The sequence below is a fragment of the Cervus canadensis genome, chromosome 2, assembly GCF_019320065.1.
Source record: "Cervus canadensis isolate Bull #8, Minnesota chromosome 2, ASM1932006v1, whole genome shotgun sequence".
Classification (NCBI taxonomy): Eukaryota; Metazoa; Chordata; class Mammalia; order Artiodactyla; family Cervidae; genus Cervus; species Cervus canadensis.
Window position 1 is genome coordinate 75,229,522 of NC_057387.1, and position 22,523 is coordinate 75,252,044.

The window sequence follows — 22,523 nt, forward strand, 5'->3', positions numbered from 1 at the left end:
AACATTTGACAACCACTGATCTCCACCTTTGGAAATGAGTTTCTCCTATTTCTCCCCTTGTCATTTCCAATACATTCCTTCTTTTCTGCACTGGATTTACATGTCTCAAAAGAAGAAATTTCTAATATTGTCTAAAGCTCATCTTTCTCTGTGCGCCTCCTACTGTATTCTGTATCAATTACTGCATTGTGTGTATGTACCACAACTTACCAATTCACCTACAAGGTGGCGCTAGTGGTAAAGAAACTGCTTGCCAATGCATGATACGTTAAGAGACTCAGGTTCAACCCCTGGGTCAGGAAGATTCCCTGGAGGAGGAAATGGCAACCCACTTCAGTAGTCTTACCTCAAGAATCCCATGAACAGAGAAGCCTGGTGTGTTTCAGTCCATGGGGTCGCAAAGAGTCATACATGACTGAAGCAACTTCCCATCCTCAGCACAGGGATTTGTCCATTTCAACTAAATTTTCTAATACGTGGGAAAGTTGCTCACAGTATTCCTTTATTATTTTTTTCATCTCCAGGGAAACAATAGTAATGTTCTCTTTTTCATTTCTAAAAGTGGTAATTTATGTCTTTTCTTCTTTTTCTTGACTAAAGTGGTCAAAAGTCTATCAGTGTATTGACTTTTACAAAGCACCATCTTTTGAGTCCACTGATTTTCTCTATTATTTTCCTGTTTTCAATTGCATTGATTTCTGCTCTAATTTTTGTTTTCCATCTGCTTACTTGAGTCTTAAACTGTTCCTTTTCTTTATAGTTTTCTTATACAGAAGGCTTACTGATTTAGTTCTTTGTTCTTGTCAAATATATACACAGGAAGAGATAGAAATAGATATATAGATAGATATGGATATAGAAATAAATTTCCCTTTAAGCAATGCTTTTTGCATTCTATAAATTATAGTAAATATTACTTTTATTTTTACTTAGTTTGAAATACTTTTAATTTTCTCTTGAGATTTCTCTTTGGCTATTTTGGTCTATTATTTAGAGTTGGATTTCTAATCTCTGAATATTTGGAACTTCCCATTTATGTATCTGTTGTTGACTTCTTATTTAATTCCACTATGTCTGAGAACACAGACCATTTAATTATTTTAAATTTTTTAAGCTATGGGTTATAGCCCAGAATAGATGCATCTTGGTGAGCATTCAATGCAATATTGAGAAGAATGCATATTGTGTTGTTATTGGATGAAGTATTCTAAAAACTTCAATTAAATAAAGTTGATTGATAATGCTGTTCAGGTCAAATATATTTCTAATGATTTTCTCCTTGTTTGGTCTATCAGTTTTCTGCAGTGTTGAAGTCTACAACGTAATAGTGGATTTGTCTATTCTCCTTTCTCTTGCTATATTTACAGAAATTTTTAAAAGCTTGAAAACATCTGCAGTATGATGTGCGTGTGCTAAATCACGTCAGTCCTGTCCCACTCTTTGTGACCCTAAGGACTATAGCTTGCCACGCTCCTCTGTCCATGGAATTCTCCAGGCAAGAATGGAATGGGTGGCTATGCCATCCTTCAGGGGATCTTCCTGACCGAGGGATCAAAACTGCATATCTTATGTCTCCTGCTTTGGCAGGCAGGTTCTTTACCACTACACCACCTGGGAAGCAATATGATAGGCAACCTCCAACGTAGTCCTCAATGATGCCCACCTCCTCACAGTCAGGCCCTTGCACAATTCCTCCCCTTTGTATGGGCTAGATCTAATGAATAGAATGTGCAAAAGTGATGGGGTATCACTAAAAAAATTTTAATTTCTATTGGTCTTTCTCTATCAAAAGCCCTTGTTCCATAAAAAACAAACCGCCATGTCATGAGTAGCCCAAGAGAGAGGTCCACATAGCAAAAACTGATGTTTTCAGTCAACAGGCAACAAGGACATGAACCTGTCAAAAACCATGTGAGTGAGCTTGGAAGCTGTCCCTCCCACCCAGTCAACCACTGAAATGACTGTAGCACTGGTTAGTAACTTGACTCTGGCCTTGTGACAGACCCAGCCAGAGGGACCCAGCTAGATCACAACTAGATTCCTGGCCCACAGAAAACAGAATATAAAACATGCTTGTTATTTTAAGCCATTACATTTGGGGGTTATTAGTTATGCAACAATAGTTAACTAATACATGTAGGGAAAAGAAAACTACATAAAATTACCTCATACTCAAAAGCTAAATAAATACAAATTTTAAAAATAAAAAATATAATAATCAAAATTGACATATGCAACATAATAGGTTTAACAGCAAATTAAACATAGTTGAAAAGAGAATTAGCAAACCAGAAGCAGACCAAAAGCAATTACAAGAATACAACCCAGAAAGACAAATACTGTTTAACCACATACGTGTGAAAGACATTAAAAGAAATGGAGGATAAAGAAGTAGATCCAAAATACATACCAATAGATCCAAAATACAAAGTCCAATAGCAGAGGAGCAAAAGGCTGACAGAGAAAATATTTGAAGAGATAATGACAAAGAATATTCCAGATCCAATGATAAAAGACACCAAACAACATATTCAAGAAGTCCAGTAAATCTCATGTAGGATAAATAAAAGGAAATCCACCCATAGACACATCAAGATGGAATTCAGAAATCCAGGGCCCCCTACCCCAAATGCAGTTTATTTATACAGTAAAACAATTAGAGCCATTTTCCAATAACAGTAATGGAAGCCAAAAGGGAAGGGGAAAGTGTTGAATTAAACAGACTGCTACATAATGAAAAAGAAAACACTTTCAAGCATGAGACAAAATAAGGACATTTTCAGAGAAACAAACAGAAAAATGAGAGTAAATTCTAAAGGACTTACTTCAAGCAAAAAGGTAAATGATTCCAAACAGAGAGCTAGTGTATTTTTGGATTAAAAAACAGATAATTAACAATTGCAAATAAGGAAGGGCTAGAAGGAGTCAAAGAGTTCTAAGAGCCTTATGGAGGAAAGTTAAAATTATAGATTTAACTATAGACAGTCAAGGCTGAGTATTGACTCATTTTCCTAATTTGGTTGTGGTGACACTGATAAATTTGGTAGGTTAGTAAACTCCTTGAACTGTTAAAAAAATAAAGACCACCAGAGATGTGGCATTGGCCATGTCCCTCGTGTAACGCCAGACTAAAGGTGAAAAGAAGGGAAAAGGTTGGGGAATGTCAGGAAGAACATATTTTTTCCACTTTTGGATGTGTCTTCCAAGTGTCAAATGCCACTATCTTAACATTCCTAACCACCTTCTCCCTTTTTACTCAGTCTTTCATGGGGAGAAGGTAATTTAATCTGCATTGGTCTTTCCAGAGGAGAAAGTAGACATGCACAAATCAGTCCTTCCTTCCTACTGTCTCACCTGGGCAGGATTCTACAACTCTTCCATGTTCAAATTTTATAGAGGTAGACTCTTTCTCAGGACAAGATCTGCCTGCCCAGCACTAGCACTTCCTATTACTGCATGGTAAGTCTGTATAATTATGGTGCACAGTGTTAGACATCTACTTGCCCGCAGACATAGAGTACATATTCCAATATCAACTTTATCAGTAATAAAAATAACATCCTGCTTTCATATATGAACTCTTCTTTCATATTTCCAAGATGGTTCTAATAATGCAGGTGGTGAAATTCCCCCAGAATCCCCAGCAATAAAAAATGCATAATGTTGGCTGTTTAGTCAATATTTAACAATAAAATAACAATAATATCATAACCACTAAAGTGCTAATTACTCACTACATACATTGCAAATATTTTCTCTCTCACCACAACTCTGAAAATTGTATCATCTCTGTTTATCTCTGTTTATTCATTTGAGTTGTTGTGGAATGATGAAGTTCACCCAAAAGGCAGCAAGATGGATGTTCACCCAACTGGACTCAGGTCCTCACTCTTCCTTTCTCCACAGTAAATCAAATCACTCTCCTCTCTTCCAGGCCTTTTGCTTGTGATGATGGCCAACTCCCTTCATACAATGTACTCTCCCCAAACAAGAGCTAAATTTATAGCAATCTTTTCTATTGGGTTGGCCAAAAAGTTTGTACAAGTTTTTCCATAACATCTTATAGAAAAAACCCAAACGAACTTTTTGTCCAACCCAATATTTAACTTTATATACACTGGGTAGTAATTTTTATTTGTTCTCATTCAAATTCCTTCATTAGCTTTAAAGACTTGACCTATACCACATATTCCCAGATCTTTGACACATTTAGAACACCAACCAGGAACTCAAGGTCAGTTTCACCCAGTTACCACTGTCAAAGCAATTATCAGAGAGGGCATCATATCTTGGGGTTTTTGCTAGTCTAGAACAGAAGTCATTAAACTGACTGGCAGGCAAAATCTAGCCTCCTGCCTGTTTACATAAATAAAGTTTTCCTGGAGCCCAGCTACATTCATTTATGCACTGTCTATGGCAACATTCACATTACACTGGCGATGCTGAAGAGTCACAACAGAGCCTATAAAGCCCACAAAGCCCAAAATATTTACTAACTGGCAGAAAAAGTTTACTGACCCATCATATAGGCATGTAGATTGATTCCACATTCTCCGGACTCTAAGTGGTGAGTATAATTATTTCCCACACAGGGTTGTAGGCTGCATTCCTTATCTCTAGGACCTTTCATCAAGTGATGGCCCTGATGATATCTGAACCCTACTTTCTCACTTCTAATCAAATGGTCTTTCAATGAAATTCCTCTGCCAGCAATTCCTCCAGTCTCTTAACTATCAATATTCCAAAAGAAATATTTCTAAGGGATGAATTGAAATGCTTTTAGTTGCTTACACTTAAAAATAAATTTGGAGTCAATGACTGAATACTCTCATACTTTAAAAAGTATCCAGGTGATTGGGGGAAAAAAAGACATAAATTAATTACTCATATGTGGTGGTGGCTGACTGCATGACAAGCTGGATAATAGGTAAATCCTCCATTTCCTTCTAAACTACTGATACTCAGTTTGAGGCTACTGATACTTGAAACATGATTTCTCATTTTCAAAAGGCTTTAATGCATAATGATCAAGAGAAGAGAAACTAATGTTTGTTGATTGCCTAACATGTGCTTTTTACTAAACTAGTCATTTTATAGAGATCACCATACCTAATCCTTACAATAGCCCATGAGATTGAGTACAATTACTCTCTTTGTACAGATGAACACATTCAACTTAGAGAGGTAAAGAAGCATGCCCAACATGTCAGAGTCTGGATTCAATATTTCTAAGGAAAGAACAATTCCATAACTCCCAAAGTGTCTTTGGGTAAAATGAACTCCAACACTGCAAGGTACATTTTATCCAGACTGTTATTCTAACAGATAAAATACCAATGCCCAACAAAACTGGGCTCCTCTGTACTAGTCATCAACTGATCACCTCTTTACTGTTGGTTTATGAAGAATCTCCTTCTGGGGAAGAGTCTGGGATAGTAATAAGGACAATCATAGAGGTCAGGAAAGCATATATTTACCAACATCAGGAAGCATTTCAATATTGTAACAACTGGTACTACCACACTGGTGCCAACTTGCTGAAATATAAATCCGTGTAGATTTCTATTTTAGATTCTGAATCTGTCATAATGTAGAAGCAAACCAAGACTGATCACATAGGCTATGTGACTGAGTAAGCAGTGTGGGAGCCACATGCCCATCTGTGTTCTCAGTGATTGGTTATGACTATTGTAATGTTAATTCAGCTAAGGAGAAGAAACCAGTTAATGCTTTCCAAAATTTTAACCCATTCCCCTTATAATGTTTTACATGCTTCTCTATCATATACAGACTGCTTGGTAAACCATTTCGTGCTAGTAACTGTGATACCTGAAGTCTCAGGGATCTAATTCTTAGAGCATTTGATAACCACCAACTAAAAGCTTTCCTGCATCACTCAGTGAGCACATCCTGGACCACTCATCAGCAGTGCTCAGCTCGGTATGTGGTCATGGAATGTAGCACACAATAAAGCTCACAGATTTGAAGGAATTACTGCAATGATATTGCACAGTGATTTAATGCTTAGTTCTTTTCCTTAAAAAAATGACTTTAAAAGTCATTCTTAAAGCACCATATTATTATAATTTAAAATTATATAAAATATTGAGAAAGTATTTTTCATTTGAACAGGACTCTATGTTATATAAGCAGGCTATTCTTGGAAAAATATTTGGATTATGTAAAGGAAAAAGAAAAATCAGAGAAACTGCTAAATACTAAATATGTGATAAAAACACATATTTGAAGAAACATCATGGCACAATTTTAACCACAGTCATAAATTATATGTACTTGATTAATGTTTCAACACTAGATTAAAATAGTCTCTTTCACAAACATAGATTCTGCAAAAAGTCCTAGCATCTCCCATAGTACAATTTTCATTCCTCTTTTGATTTACAAAAGTGTTTTATTTACTATCTAATCATAAACTGAAATTATTAAAGTGGGATTATAGCAAAAGAAACTAAGAATAATTATATTTTGAGTAGAGCAATAAGAATATCTCTTCTCATTCATATATATAGTACAGATGATTTATATATTTCATATATATATATTTCCTTTAGGTACTCCTATATGATTTTTCTTTTCTAAATTAAACATGTCAACATTCACTGAAGTTTAAAAAAAAAACAAACGATCATAGGCAGTAATTTTGCTTTCCCTGCCATTAATAAAAATGCATCTCATTCCTTCTTCAACAGGTTCCTCCTAATCTTAAGAAGTAGACAGTATCTTCACTGTTTAAAAGGTCTCATTTTGCTACCCAAAGGGAAACAAATTCTCAAAATGTCAAAAGCCTTAGTTATTCCACAGATAACTAACATTTTAGTAACAAGAAAATTGTGTCTGGAGTAACTGGAAAATAAAACTCCCAGCTGACATTTACACGGGGAGCTACTCACCACTCCTGGGTTACAGTTGTAATAGCAATGCTTGGCAGTGTCATCAGCGGAAGCGTGGTTGGTCTGGAAATGCCATCTCCCTCAGGTGTCCTTGCCCTTCCGCTCTGTCTTTGCGACAGTGGTGGCAATTGCAAGTTTCCTGAGCAGCACCTTCTCCCCCTCCAGAGGTCGATCCCAAGTGTGTTACTAGAAGAACTGTAGGATTTACTCAAGCTACATTCAAAATAATCTTTAACATTCTAGAGGAACCACAGGGGAAGAAAAAAAGAGGAAAAAGAAAATGAAATTCAAATGTTTAAAATGATGCACGATGTAGTAAAATAAACTAAATGATTAAGCTGTCACTCATAAAGTCCTTTTTCAGTATCTCACAATCAGAATCTAACACTGACATCAAAAGCTTAAGAGAAAACATATAGGTATGGGGGCTAATGCTCAAATTTTGTTGCATAGTCTTGGTGATCTTTAGGACAGTGGATATCTTCGCCTTTTTTAAGTATTCTTTTTTTTTTCCTTTCTCTTTTTTAACTTGCTAAAATGAAACCTATTCACTGAAAATATATTTTAGATATTGATGTTATCATTCTGCAACATGGGAATAAGCTATACTAGCTAAAGTATAACATTTCTTGCTCAATGCTTTGAAGGAAAAATATTTCCTATCTCAGACCAGGAAGATACTCATAATTGTGGGTGATGGGTAACTGACTTCTCCTTTTCTCATAAAAGTTCTCCTCAGAGTTGTGGGGGTTTAGGGGTCAATAGGGGGAGGGGGTTAAATATATAAGAGTTCAAGAAAAAGAAGAATATACTTTATCTGGTCCTGAACTGAACTGCCATATGTTCAGTATGTGCCCTAAGACTGACATGAAATGAAATATTTGTGAGAAAATAAGAGCCCTTAATTATAATCAACAATAAGAGTTATTCATTCTTCCTATATCTCTTGGTGACTCTGGTTCCTGGTACTATGGAGAGTAGAAGACCCAAAACAGTCTCTGCCTGGTTCACCACTCATACTGGCTTAAAGACAGCAAATGTTGCAGCAGTGCAAATAGCCACTGATAGCCACTTGGAGTTTAAAAGTTATATCTGTCACTCTCCACTCGTATCTTAAGCAATAATTGAAGTCCTAACATCAGACCAAGATCTCCCACCTGGAAGTCATTCAGTAGCCCTTAAAAAGACAGGTACTTCCTACTGCCCTTCAAAATAGACTTAGGAGAGCCTGGAACTAGCTTGCCTTTGAAACAAACAAACAAACAAAAGTTCTCCACCTACCACTCCTCTACCCATCCCTATACTAGCTCATATAAGAATAATTAACTCAAGTTTAAGGACCTAGCTGGGATCATTCAACAAATATTTATAGCACACCTATTAGAATCTTGCACAGTCCTACTTTGAGAGGGTACAACAGCAAAAAGCAGCAGGACTTATATTTCAGTTATTTATGCTTATGTCATCTATACAAAGCCACATTTTCATGATGAAAATCTGGGCATTCATAGGCCTGACAATTTTCAGGGGCCCCACTCTCTCTACCTGGAAATGGGATATCATCATATTTTTTTGTTTGACTTAAGGTTTTCAAATACCACTTATTTAAGATTCAGTAGAACCAAAATTCAGTAACAGGAAGAAGACCAAACAATCTAGAATTCTTCAAAGTTTGAAATATTCTCGAATGTTCCCAGGATTTAACTGTTTAGTAATTGGGACTAGACCACCTTAGCTTTAAACAAACAAACTGGTTTAGTAACTGATTATATTAAATCTACCATGGCCTGGCACTTACTCACGTGTGTGTATATGTGTTTGTGTGTGTTAGAAATAAGAGCTGAGAAGAAAACATAGCATATGTAAGTTTCTTTCTCAAAAGACTAGAGGAGACAGGAAGTCTTACAAGAGACAAAGTCTTCCTAAAGAGATTCAAGAACAAACTAAAAGTCAGAACTTTTATAAATCAGTTTGTTCCAAATATACACATAAAGAAAGTACCAATTATCTGGAAAGCAAAATCTTCAGAAAATATTTTACCACCTATACAAGAAATACTATACAAAAGAACAAAAATGAGAATGTCACTTAGTTAAACCACAAATCACAATGGTCTTATAATAAAGTTATTGTATATTTTTTCCTCTTTTAGGAAAGTAAATATTACCAACCAGGTATAAGTGCAGTGAATAAACTAAATTGATACTTATATGATACTTGTTATTTGAAAGGTAACAAAGTCACCACCTACCACAAAATATCTCCCATACTGACTTGTGAATATACTTGAAATAGAGATTTGAAGTCATTCTTTGAGTTTTAAGAATTTTTTCTAACGACTTCAATTAATGTGAAAATGCATTGCCACAAAAGAACATGACGGAATAACCTTTTAGAAATTAAGTTAAATATTGGAAACATTAACATTGTTTTACAAACACTTCATTAACCCATGATGCGTTATCAATATAATTACCTCAAGCTCTTAATCCATACTTATAATTCCTGTCCCCAATTTGCTAACACCCTCAAAGGCAAAATCTAATTCTGTCAATCCTAAACTACTGAATTTGTGATCTTGGATTTCTTTACCTATTTTAACCAGCATGATATTGGTTGACTATATCATTTATCAGATCAAAGATTTGCAGGGGGAAAAATCATTAATTTGAATGTTACTTCTGGAAATCACACTGTTCCCTTTGCCAGAAATGCTCCTCCCCCAGATCTTCTCAGAGTTCACTCCTTTGATGCTCATATGTCTTCACTGTCCATACGTCATCTCTTCATGTCATCCTTCTATAAACACTTATAGTCATCATCCAGTTATTCTTTGCCCCCCTGACTGACTTCATTTTTCTGTGCAGCTCTTATTATAGCTGGAATTATTTTATAATTTATTGATTTATGTATGCCCTCCCCTCTGTAATATAAACTTCAAAGGGACAAGAACTCTAATCCCTAGAACTAACCAATGTTTGTTGCATAAGAGGTGCTAAATAATGTCAAGTGAACATTTAAATCATTGAGTAACTGTTTGCTGAGCTGAAATAGTCTAAGAATATAATAAAACATCCTTGACTTAAGGGTGAATCTTTCTTCAGAGTGTGGCATATAAAACATAGTATCTGCCAAGTTGCTTTCATTGTAAGGGAAGAGATGCTGTGTGTAACATTTGATATGATCTTCTGTACTATATTCGAAAAGTTGAGGTACATGGTGAAAAGTTTTTGATTATTACTGTTTACTAGAAATAAAGAACAAGCCACAAATGGGAGCTAAATGTATAATTCTAAATATTCTAGTAATCCCATTAAAAAAAAGAAATATGAAATTACCTTTAATAGTATATATTACTTAGCCTACATTGTCCAAAATATTGACATTTCAACATGTAATCTATATCAAAAATTACTGACATATTTTATACTCTTTTCTATCTGTACTGTTATGAATTCAAGATCCAAAATGTATTTCATGTTTACAGCACCTCTCCATTCACACTAGTGTTTAAGAGTCACATGCTGCTAGTGGCTACCATGTTGGACAGCGCAAATCTAGGTAAAAACAATCCACTCTAGGTGGGGTTTGTATTCTTCAAATATGCATTTCTTTCCTGCACATTCTTCTGAGAAAACTTCCCTGTCTTTTGATTGTGTCAACCATTACCTCAGAGAGGATTAGGATAATCATTGCAATGATAGCTATTGAAAATAATGTCTATAGACTTCTTCAAAGGACCCAGAGCAGGGCTTAAAGTACATATCTGGTCTCCTTGGGAAATTTTTAATACAAAGTTTGATCTATAGGTCTAAGGTATGGCTCTGAGATTCTGTATTTCTAATAAATCCACAGGTGATGCTAGCACTGCTGGTCTGAGGCCCACACTGAGCAGCTAAGTCCTAGAAGATGTGTACCTCACAAATTTCTTCTTAATACAAACAGCTGTCAAAGACCCCACACCTCAAGAGGTGACTCAAGCATTAGCTATACATGGATAAAAATGTACAAGAAAGTCATCCAGAAATGGTGAAAAGCAAGGTGAAAAGAAAATTTTCCAGACTGGCATTTTGTAAATAAAAACCACAAAGCTCAAACTGAGCCCATTTCCAAGCTGCAACGAGGGTGGTATGCCTGCTGTCTACCTCGCAGAGTTCTGGGTCCAAGGGCTGGCAATGTCCAGCATCACAGAGATACCTAGCGACAGAGTGGTACTTCTAAACAACCTTACCTGCCCTTGGAACAGAATTATGGAGTGCCTTATTCATTAGGCAGACAAAGAGTGGATAGAATCAGCAATTCGGTGACTTTAGGAACTTACATCATCAGCCGTGACTGTCATCACACTCCTGCTTTTCTTCATTATAAAGGTGAAAAACAGCCCCTCTCAGGATGTCTGTTATTCAGGGCAGCTTTGCTGTCAATTTTTAAGACCTACAGGGAAAAGAGACACACAAAAAAAGAACAGCTTGGTATCCTTAGTTAAATACAAATACATGGTATTCTCCACACTAAGATCTGAAGGTATACAATGCATGTGGATAAGTAAACATATCACAATTTACCAAGCTAACTAAAGCTAAGCTGTGAGAAAAGAGGTTCACAAAGTGCAAAAATCCAAGACAAAGCTATCTAAGGGGAGAGAAAAAGAATAGAGGGTAATAGGCTCCCAAATTATCAATGATCTTTAAGACTATAGAAATACTAGGTATTAGTGAAAGGCTTTATACTTACGAAGTATCTTCCCAAGCAATATTTCATTTGATCCCCATAACAATCTATGAAATTGTTTTCATCTTTTTTTAATAATGAGAGAATAGAGGATCAGAAAAATGATTTGGCCAAGCTAACACATCTAAAACTAGAAAAGAAATGGCAACCCATTCCAGTATTCTTACCTGGAAAATCCCATGGACAGAGGAGCCTGGCGGGCTACTATCCATGAGATTATAAGTGTTACGACTTGGTGACTAAACCACCAACACAATTAAAACATAGCAGATTTAGAATTTAAGGTATATGATCCATTGATGCATGCATTCATGCTAAGTCACTTCAGTCATGTCTGACTCTTTGTGACCCTATGGACTGTGGCCCACCAGGCTTCTCAGTCCCTGGGATTCTCCAGACAGGAATACTGGAGTGGGTTGCCATTTCCTTCTCCATGATCCATTGATACTACTGCCAATAAAAAGGAAAACTAAATCAATACAAAAAATATGCATGACCCAAAAAATCTTAATTTCAATTTTACCGTTAGTTTAAACTTCTTATATATACATATGCAAGTATTCATCACAGAGAATTTAGCAACCAAGAGGTAGAAAGAGCTGGAATTTCCTGGTTTAAATCACACAAACTTGGCCATTCTGAAACAGACACTTCATGACATTTGTTTTGTTAGATCACTAGAATTCACTTCAGAAACAAAGAACCTCAATAACATTTCCAAAATTTAAGGGTGCACCCTACTTGTGCAAACTCCAGAGGAAAAAGAATCACTGGTTTATGAATATGAAAACTCAGGCTATTAAAACAAGCCAAAATTTAAATTTCAGACATACAATAGTCTAAAAAAGAATATGAAGAGTTTTGACTTTGCAGAACTGAACTGGAAAAGATACACTGCAGAAATCATTGAATCCAAAAATATTGGTCCAGACAGTGGATTCTCAAATCTTAATATCAAAAACCTCCCACTTTAGTGTGTTTAAGATTTTCTGTAAGAAAAAAGTTTAAAAAATAAATATAATTTTTAGTAATAAAAAAATGGCTTCATCAATGCTGAGATCCAGAAGCTCCTATGTTTTCTTACTTTGTACATTTAAAACCCTTAATACGTGCTGGATTTGGAAAGTCTGCTTCTCGAACATGAAGATATATATAGATTAACAGAGTGATGGAATTGTGGCTATGTGACTAGGAATACTAAGTAGTGGCATTGTACCATCACCCAGGAAACCAGGGTTGAATTTCTAACACATAATTTGACTATATTATGCAGAAGTTGGCAGCAAAACTGACAGTAGATAAGAGAGTGGGGGAGGGAGAAACTTCACTTTTGTAAGTCTTCTAGGGAGAGAACCCCACAGGCTTTTCAGGTGTTCAATTCAATATGACAAGGAAAAGAATTTCCTCATCATACACCAAGGAATGATTACAATTATTGAGCTTTTCTAACACTGACCAAAGAGGACTAAGCAGACATTTAGAGCCCTTTTCAAAAGCTGCTTGAAACCTAGCAAAAGTCAACAAATAACAGATATATTTTATCTCTGTTATATTCAATCTTGAGTGCCTCTCTGAGGCAGAACCTGAAAAAAAAAATGTTTATACCCCTACATTAAAGGAAAAAGCAAGATTCAAGACGTAAGTTTTATATATAGGATATAAAATTAGACATACCCAATGATTATAATTCTCAAAAATATAAGCATAGAAAAATATTAAAGAATCTGTGTAACACTGTAACAGTGAACATTATATAAGAGGCATAGAAATTTTTCTTTCTTTTCCATGTTTTCCAAATTTTTCTGATATTCTTTTCCAAGCCAAAAAAGTGATCCATTTTGCTTGGCAGGAAATGCACTTAAAAATAGGATAAAACAGCACAACTGGAACAGAAATTCTGAGGCGGTCTTCAGCAGGAAGGAACTGTGATCAAGCTTCCCCAGCAGAAATGAAGGGTAAGACCTTAGCAATATTTTCTCAGAAGTGAGCAAAGCTATGAGAGGATCTAAATGAAGCTCAATGCAAATATGGCTCTCAAGAATTTTAGGTCTAGTCTGGCAGGAAAGACTTACATATATTAAATATGCACTTAATAGGTTCTCAAAAATATTTGTAAAATGGGTGAATCAAAGAATATAATTAAATATTAAAATATTTGGGTTTCTGGGAAATAAATGAGGTTTTCTTTTAGCCTTAAATAATGAGTAGAATTTGTTTAGCAGAGATAGTGGGAAAAAATATGGTGTGCAAAAATATGGGAAGGAATCTAATGTACCAAGACTGTGACTACGCCAAGAAGATGCCATGCTAAGGAAGTTTATGACAGGCAGAAAGACAACATGTTCCAGAGTAACATCAGTAGATTTGGGGCATGCAAGAGTATTTTTGTGAGGTCTTAGCCATGAAAATAAACTTATGTTTTATAACACTCTGAGTATGAAAGCTGACTGGACAGATTCATGCGCCTTCAATTGGGAGCATGTCCTGGCTAGGAAAAAGGAAGATCTCCAGTTACAAAAGTTACAAGGCAGTTTTCCAAATGTTCTACATATAAAATATATTACTTTTACATTCAGAAATAAAACCCAGCACCTGTTACAAAAAACAAGATAAAGGAAGGAAGAAGAGATTATTTTCTAAGTAGTTTACATTTGTCTCCTCGAGATCTACCCCAACACCTTCTCCATCTTGGTTGTCACAGGAGGCTGGTCCTCACAGATTGAGTCCATGGGCTCTCTAGCCGTCTGGCTCCTGAGAAGTACGGCGGGAAGGCAGGAGGAAAGAAAGGGTCCTCTCTACTGGCCAGGGTGCAACAATAATGAAAGCCCTTTCTCTAGATTACAGCTCCTATAATCAATCACCCATCTCTAAGGAGATAGGTTTCCCTAACTTCCATTAACTACTGCTCCCACTCCACCTTTCAAACATAAAGCCGATGGCAGCTTTCCACTGTTGCTGTTCTTATAGCGCTTGGTTATACCTTTGGGTTATCCTCAACCCTGTCCACACCTTTTGTAAATAGTGCGTACGTGCAAAGTTGCTTCAGTTGTGTCTGACTCTTGGGAACCCTAGGGACCATAGCCTGCCAGGCTCCTCTGTCCATGGGATTCCCAAGCAAGAATACTGGAGTGGGTTGCCATTTCCTGCTGCTGCTAAGTCATACCCCATTGTAAATATGACCTTCATTAAATTTTCTTTCATTCCCTGTGGGAGTGCAATCTATTTCCTATGGAGACCCTGACTGAAAACAGATTTGTCCAAAAACTTTACAAAGCCAGAGGGCTAGTTTAAAAATACCCCCTCAGGGTGTAGTGCAGTAGCTGACACAAAGCAGGGTCTCAGTAAACAACTGTCAGAGAATGAGTAAGTAAATCTAGTGGGAATTTTAGAATGGTTTGACGGCTTTTCGAAAAGAAGGTCAGCAGGCATGATTTCAAGTTGCTGTTGTAAGGCAGAAATAGTTCTATGTCATCACTCGTGGGTGGCAATGGTGGTTCTGTTTGGGAAATCAGAGAAATGTTGTTTAATACTACACTGTTATGTGACTGTATTATACTACTGCCATATCATATTAATGTGCTGTGCTTAGTCGCTCAGTCGTGTCTGACTCTTTGTGACCCCATGGACTGTAGCCCGCCAGGCTCTTCTATCCATGGGGATTCTCCAGGCAAGAATACTGGAGCAAGTTGCATGCCTTTGTCCAGGGGATCTTCCCAACCCAGGGATCAAACCCAGGTCTCCTGCATTACAGGCAGATTCTTTACTGTCTGAGCCACCAAGGAAGCCCATATAATATTGATAGTATACAATATAACTTAGCATTACATTATATATTATTGATACATTATAAAATAGAAAAATGGAGATTATATGTGCCATGTTATTGCTGACTGCAACAAACCGTGGAAAATTCTTCAAGAGATGGGAATACCAGACCACCTGACCTCCCTCCTGAGAAATCTGTATGCAGGTCAAGAAGCAACAGTTAGAAGCTGACATGGAACAGACTGGTTCCAAATAGGAAAAGGAGTATGTCAAGGGTGTATATTGTCTCCCCGTTTATTCAACTTAAATGGAGAGTACATCATGAGAAATGCTGGGCTGGATGAAGCACAAGCTGGACTCAAGATTGCCCGGAGATATATCAATAACCTCAGATACGCAGATGACATCACACTTACTGCAGAAAGCGAAGAAGAACTAAAGAGCCTCTTGACGAAAGTGAAAGAGGAGAGTGAAAAAGTTGGTTTAAAACTCAACATTCATCAAAAAAATAAATAAATAAATAAAACTCAACATTCAGAAAACTAAGATCATGGCATCTGGCTCCATCACTTCATGGCAAATAGATGGGGAAACAGTGAAAACGGTGGCAGACTTTGTTTTTTCAGATCCAAAATCACTGCATTTGGTGACTGAAGCCATGAAATAAAAAGACACTTACTCCTTGGAAGGAAAGTTATGACCAACCTAGGCAGCATATTCAAAAGCAGAGACATTATTTTGCTAACGAAGGTCCTTCTAGTCCAAGCTATGATTTTTCCAGGAGTCATGTATGGATGTGAGAGTTGGACTATAAAAAAAGCTGAGAACCGAAGAATTGATACTTTTGAACTGTGGTGTTGGAGAAGATTCTTGAGAGTCCTTTGGACAGGAAGGAGATCCAACAAGTCCATCCTAAAGGAAATCAGTCCTGGGTGTTCATTGGAAGGATTGATGCTGAAGCTGAAACTCCAATACTTTGGCCACCTGATACGAAGAACTGACTGATCAGAAAAGACCCTGATGCTGGGAAAGATTGAAGGTGGGAGGAGAACGGGATGACACAGGATGAGATGGTTGGATGGCGTCACCAGCTCAATGGATATGAGTTTGAGTAAGCTCCGGAAGTTGGTGATGGACAGGGAAGCCTGGAGTGCTGCAGTCCACAGGGTTGCAGAGTCAGACACGACTGAGCAACTGAACTGAACTGAGTGTCAGTTGCCTATCCTTTGGACTAACATGGATAGAGAACTCATCTTGTGCCAATTTAAGCACTACACATATATGAGTCCAATTATGTCTCATTAGCGCTGCCAGCCAAATGAGGTGGGCACAACTATGGTGACAGGTGAGGGAATAAAGGCTCAGAGCAGTAATGAAAACTCAGAGTCACACGCTCTGTTGTTTCAGACTAAGACGTTATTTCTAAGCCAAGCCTCTTCACCAATCACTATGCAACTGATTATTCACACCTTTTCAAGGTAGAAAAGTGATTTTTATTTCTTTTTTTGATGTTAGACTACAAGTTAAGTTGATCAGTTTTCTGGAATCATGCTCCCTAATCATGTTAGGACAAAAAAGAGTAATTTTAAAAAGATACTGATGTTTTACAAGGCCTCAAATTTAAGGCAAATGTAAACATAGAGAAGAAGTATAAGTTCTCCTAATCTGAAACTATTCTTCTGTTAGCAAAATTTGCTTCTCAATATAAAATGCCATATGCTTCATTAAAATGAAGTATTTCCAAGAATTCCTAAAGTTATGAGCAAGTATGATGACAATAAATTCCATATTGGCATGTATGAATAGTTTTCCTGTAGTCTTATCTTTCACCACTTAAATGGTGCTTATAAACATATTAATCTTTCACAACATTCTGTTATTTTTCTAAGACTATAGCATTCATCATATAATTATGTTATTTTCCTCTTTTCCACAGAGATATAAAATCTAAAACAAGGGGAAAGACACAGACTGATATAGCTATCATGTAAATTTCTCTTTCAGCAGGTTTCAGTTACCAGTAGTAATTCTTGATTGATAGAAATTTCAATAAATAATGGTAGTCATTCTAAAATCCTACTTTATGGATATAAACCATGATGAAATGACCAAACCTTGAAGAAACGAAAAAAATAGTGTAGTACTTTGAGTTCTGAATCAAGTTATCTTTTTCAGTTTAAAGATTTCTCTTTATTCTGAGATGATACTCAAAGGAGTTTAATTTTGTTTTTTGTATAATTAATCTATTGAACATTTTGTACATGTTTTCATTTTTCTCCAATAACTGCTTTTTTTTTTTTTAACATCTGCAATGTTAAATCCATATCCTCTTCCTTAACAACAGTTCAAACTGAATACATAACTTACAACTAACGGCTTTACACATCTCCTTCCCTTTTCTCAGTTCAGTGTTCAAGGCCTGTGGCCAGGGTGTAGGACTTAGATTGGGAAGAGGGAATAGTCTATTCTTTCATTCCTTCTCTCCCCTCTCTTCTTTAGGTTCTACCTGCTTCCACACTACAGCAGAGTGGAAGAGTTACTAAAAAAGAAAGCCCTGTTATATAACTGGGCATTTAATTGCAGTCCTCTGCTGAGTGTCACTGCTTCTCTAACAAAAAGAGACTATATATTGACGCCTTCTCTAAGGCAGGTGTCCAAATGGTGGCTCTCTTCTTAGGGATAAGTAGGAGCTTTCGCTGGGAAAAAAAAAATAAATTTTCTCATCTCCTCAGCTGCCATTCCCATTGGTACACATTGAAACTCTTGTTGGTAGGGTCCCCTTGAGCAAGTCTGTTCTTGTGATTGAAGTAAAACCGAGATGGCTCAAGCCACAGTGCATTTATCCAGAATTAGTTCAAGCATTCTTGTTAACCCAAGTAATGAAGGTTAAGATGCTTTGCTCCTATCTCTTCTCTCTGCCCTGATATCTTTCTCCATTTCTCCTCCCTAGCTCAAGGGACATAAAGAACAGATCAGAAAGGGGCCAGTGTTTAAGAATCCACCTTCCAGCGCCCAGGGTTTAATGGCGCTGCTGGCCCGAGAGCTGCGCTCGTCCCAGGAGGGCGAGCCCGGCGGCGCCAGCGTCGATGACGCCGATGACTCCTAGGCGCCCGGCTGCGTTCGGGGGTCGCGGCCTCCCGGCAGTCCGTGGACTCCACGCCAGACTTTGAGGGAGCGGCCCCCCAGCATCCGACGTCTGCAGCGGGGAGCCCTGCTGCGATGTTGATTCCCAAACCTGGCATGGTCTGTCTCCCAGAGCGCTTTCCTCCAGTCCTACCGGCCACACAAGGAACCTTTGATCCATATACAGTACAGATGAGAGCCTGGGAGAAACCTGGACTGTGGTGAGACCTCAACCTGGGATTCCTGCACACAGCTGCTGCCTCTGAGCTGCTCCATCCAACCTCCTGAAGTGCTCATGGTGTGGGCCTGGGTGGTCAGCCCCCCAGGAAGGAATGGGCCCCCTGGCAGCTGTTGTGCGTCCTGGGCACTGAAGTGGCCACACCCTCAGGATGCTCAGTGCCGCAAACGCTGACAGACTTGTGCCTGCTGGGCCTCGTCCCATCTCTGGTGCTGGGTGGCTGTGGTCTGACAGGCTAGTGACTTGTCTCTGCTGAAGGCGGTAGGCCAGTGTCCCAAATTTGAAGGTCTTGGGTGCCCCAGCAATGACTCATCACCGCCCCGTCACTTCCTGTGGCTTGTTATTAAATATGCTGGTGATGTAAAGTTGGAGTATACAGTCAATGTTTTCAGCTCCTGACTCTTGGAATTAGTGGTAACCCTGGGCCAATGGTAAAGAACCTGCCTGCCAGTGTGGGAGACATAAGAGATACAGGGTGGATCCCTGGGTCAGAAAGATCCCCTGGAGGAGGACATGGCAACCATTCCAGTGTTCTTGCCTGGAGAATCCCATGGACAGAGAAGTCTGGTGGGCTCCACAGAGTTGCAGAGAGTCGGACGTGACTGAAGTGACTTGGCACGCGGCACTTTGGGCCTGCTCCAGTTTGGACTGTTTCTGGCAGATCCTGAAAGAGCAATCCCAGCCACAGCCCCTCTCCCTTGGTCTCTTAGTGCTAGCTTTTCCCTCTCCACACCCAGATCCCAATCTACTGGTAGGTAGGAGGTGGGGCAGCGACTCTCACACTGACACTCTACTGCCTCCCGGTGGTCAGTGTGGGCAACATTGCCAGGAGAAATGATCGGTAACCTCAGATATGTAGATGGCACCACCCTCAGGGCAGAAAGTGAAGAGGAACTTGAGAGCCTCTTGATAAGGTGAAAGAGGAGAGTGAAAAAGCGGGCTTAAAACTCAACTTTCAAAAAGCTAAGATCATGGCTTTCGGTCCCATCACTTCATGGCAAATAAATGGGGAAACAATGGAAACAGTGACAGACTTTATTTTCTTGGGTTCCAAAATCACTGCGGATGGTGACTGCAGCCATGAAATTAAGTCACTTGCTCCATGGAAGAAAAGCAGTGACCAACCTAGACAGTGTACTAAAAAGCAGAGACATTACTTTGTCAACAAAGGCCTGTCTAGTCAAAGCTATGGTTTTTCCAGTAGTTGTGTATGGATGTGAGATTTGGACCAGAAAGAAGGCTGAGCACCAAAGCATTAATGCTTTCGAACTGTGGTGCTGGAGAAGACTCTTGAGAGTCTAAAGGAAATCAGTCCTGAATATTCATTGGAAGGGCTGATGCTAAAGCTGAAGCTCCAGTCCTTTGGCCCCCTGAAGTGAAGAGCCAACTCTTTAGAAAAGACCCTCATGCTGGGAAAGATTGAAGGCAGGAGGAGAAGAGGATGACAAAGGATGAGATGGTTGGATGGCATCACTGATTCAGTGGACATGAGTTTGAGCAAACTCTGGGAATTAGTGAAGGACAGGGAAGCCTGGTGTGCTGCACTCCATCAGGTTGCAAAGAGTCGGACACGACTGAGTGACTAAACAACAATTGGGGGTCTGATCACAGTTTGGCCAGAGCTTGTGCCTCGATGTGAGAGTGAAGTTTGTGAGCATGTGCATGGAATTCTATTTATAAACCTTCATGTATCTCAATCTCTTCATCTCCAAAATGGAGGTGACAATGTCATAAGGATCAAATATATAGTGTGTTTGTCCGTAGATAAAAGGCTTTCTACCCTGCGGGGGGAAAAAAAAAAAAAGAATCCACCTTCCAATGCAGGGAATGCTGGTTTGAACCCTGGTCAGGGAACCAAGATTCCACAACTAAGTACAACTTGAGAGTCAGTGTACCACAATGAAAGATCCCACATGCCACAACTTAGACCCAATACAGCCAAATAAATAAATTCATTAATTAAAAAAAAGGTTCAGGAAGTCTTCTGCATAAATGAGATACTGTGTCAGTTGTTTATCAATGTCTTCCAGACCCAAGCCAACCATTCTAAGCTCTGCTATGTGATGTGCAGGCTGAGACATCGCAAATTGTATTTCACAAATTCTCTCCCTGGCTGGCTTCCTTTAGATGTTGACAATAGGAATTATGAAGAGGAAAGGGGAAGAAGAAAATTAGAGAGAAGGAACTCTCCCTATTTCAGGAGCATAGGCAACACTGGCCCTCCATCCTGGCATACCCCGAAGCAGCTACACAATACCCATCAGATGTCTGCTCACTAGCTTCAGAGTGACCCCTTGGTGATTACAGCTCCTACGGTGGTGACCCCTCCTTTGCACCACTAAACCTTCATAATACCACCATCCCTTTCTCCCTCTGCACTTGGAATGGTAGCTGCTTCACTAATCTTTGGAATATCTCATTCGTCTGCTTTCATTTGCATCATTCATACTTATGTAATCAGTTTCCTGTATTAAATCACTTTTATTTTCCTAAGGGCTACAGAAGCTGACCTTCTTTTTGAAGAAGGAATTCATAGGGCCTGGACTCCATCTCAGGCCTGTCTGTGCTGATCGTGTGCGGCCACCTCTCCAGTGGACTCTGAACTCTGTGCTTAGCGCCTGTGGGAATGACAATGGAAGGATAAGACCCCCCTCTGGGCAGGGGAATCTTGAAGAAGAGAAAACAGACACTAATCACCCCTGCCTCCGGACACTATCTATCAGAATGTAAGCACAGGCTTATCGGTTATTAACTATTTGGAATGTAACTGCGGGCTTATTGATTATTGACTGTTTCAACACATAATACGTGAATGATGGGGTTATTGTAGTTGTATTTACCCTTCCTTTGTTTATGTAAGTCTCAAGGGAATTGGGGTAGTGGGTTTGGACACGTACACATGGGGTATAAAAGATTTTCACAAATGCTGGTCGGGGTCCTAGGCTAAGAGGAGACTCTGCCTTGGGCCCGCCGGTGTAATAAACTGCACTCCACTATCTGCATTGTCCTTCTGAGTGAGTTTGTTTCCCAGAAAGCGTGGCTATAACATTTTCACTGAAAATATCCCACATCTCTAGAAGTGGTTCTTCAGTAGGTCAATAATTCACTTCTACATCACCCCTTCACATTCCATCCTCCCCTCACCCAGAGGCAGTTTATATGAGGATTGGGAGGCTGCCGGAGTGATGACTGATGTCAGGACCCACCTGGTTCCCTCTCAGAAGGAGTTGCCTGGGCACTTTTATACACAGCTCTCCTTGGAGAATGTGGGATATCTGGATGTTTCTTGGTCCTCTGTTTGGGATTACAGTCCCCATTTCTTTTTCAACAGAGGACCTACTCATCATTCTTTCAGATGTAAAAATGTCCATTTTTGAGATGACAATGTAATGGGACATGAGCATTTCTTTTTTTATATAAGTTTATTTTGGCTACATCAGGTCTTAGTTGCAGCTTAAGGAATCTTCATTGTGAGGAGCAGGTTTCTCTCTAGGTGTGGTGCGTGGGAACAGTCAGTAGCTTCCCTGGTGCATGGTTAGTTGCCCCTTGGCCTGTGGGATCTTAGTTCCCCAACCAGGAATCCAACCCATGTACCCTGCTTTGGAATGCAAAATTTTAACCTATGGACCACCGGGAAGTCCCGAGCATTTCTTTTGTTTCTTAATGACCTTAATTGAGAGAGTTAGAAGTTGTCAATTTCTTTGTCAATCCTCTAATTCTTTGGAAATTTTACTAATTCACAAAGTACAATCCTG

The 22,523-nt window shown here is 38.7% G+C and overlaps 1 protein-coding gene across 2 annotated transcripts in view; it reads right to left on the minus strand.

The window, feature by feature from the left end:
* PDE4B (phosphodiesterase 4B) overlaps nucleotides 1-22,523 on the minus strand; it is a 646,239-nt gene that overhangs the window by 510,798 nt on the left and 112,918 nt on the right. The window contains exons 2-3 of one of the 2 annotated variants that reach the window (XM_043461050.1): nucleotides 11,233-11,345; nucleotides 6,912-7,150 (exon numbers count right to left, since the gene is read on the minus strand). In XM_043461050.1, the coding sequence (XP_043316985.1) occupies nucleotides 6,912-7,150; nucleotides 11,233-11,274 (281 nt within the window). In that variant the 5' untranslated portion in view covers nucleotides 11,275-11,345. Of the gene's footprint in view, nucleotides 1-6,911; nucleotides 7,151-11,232; nucleotides 11,348-22,523 lie in introns of those variants that run through there. The other variant, XM_043461052.1, reaches the window with a different exon arrangement.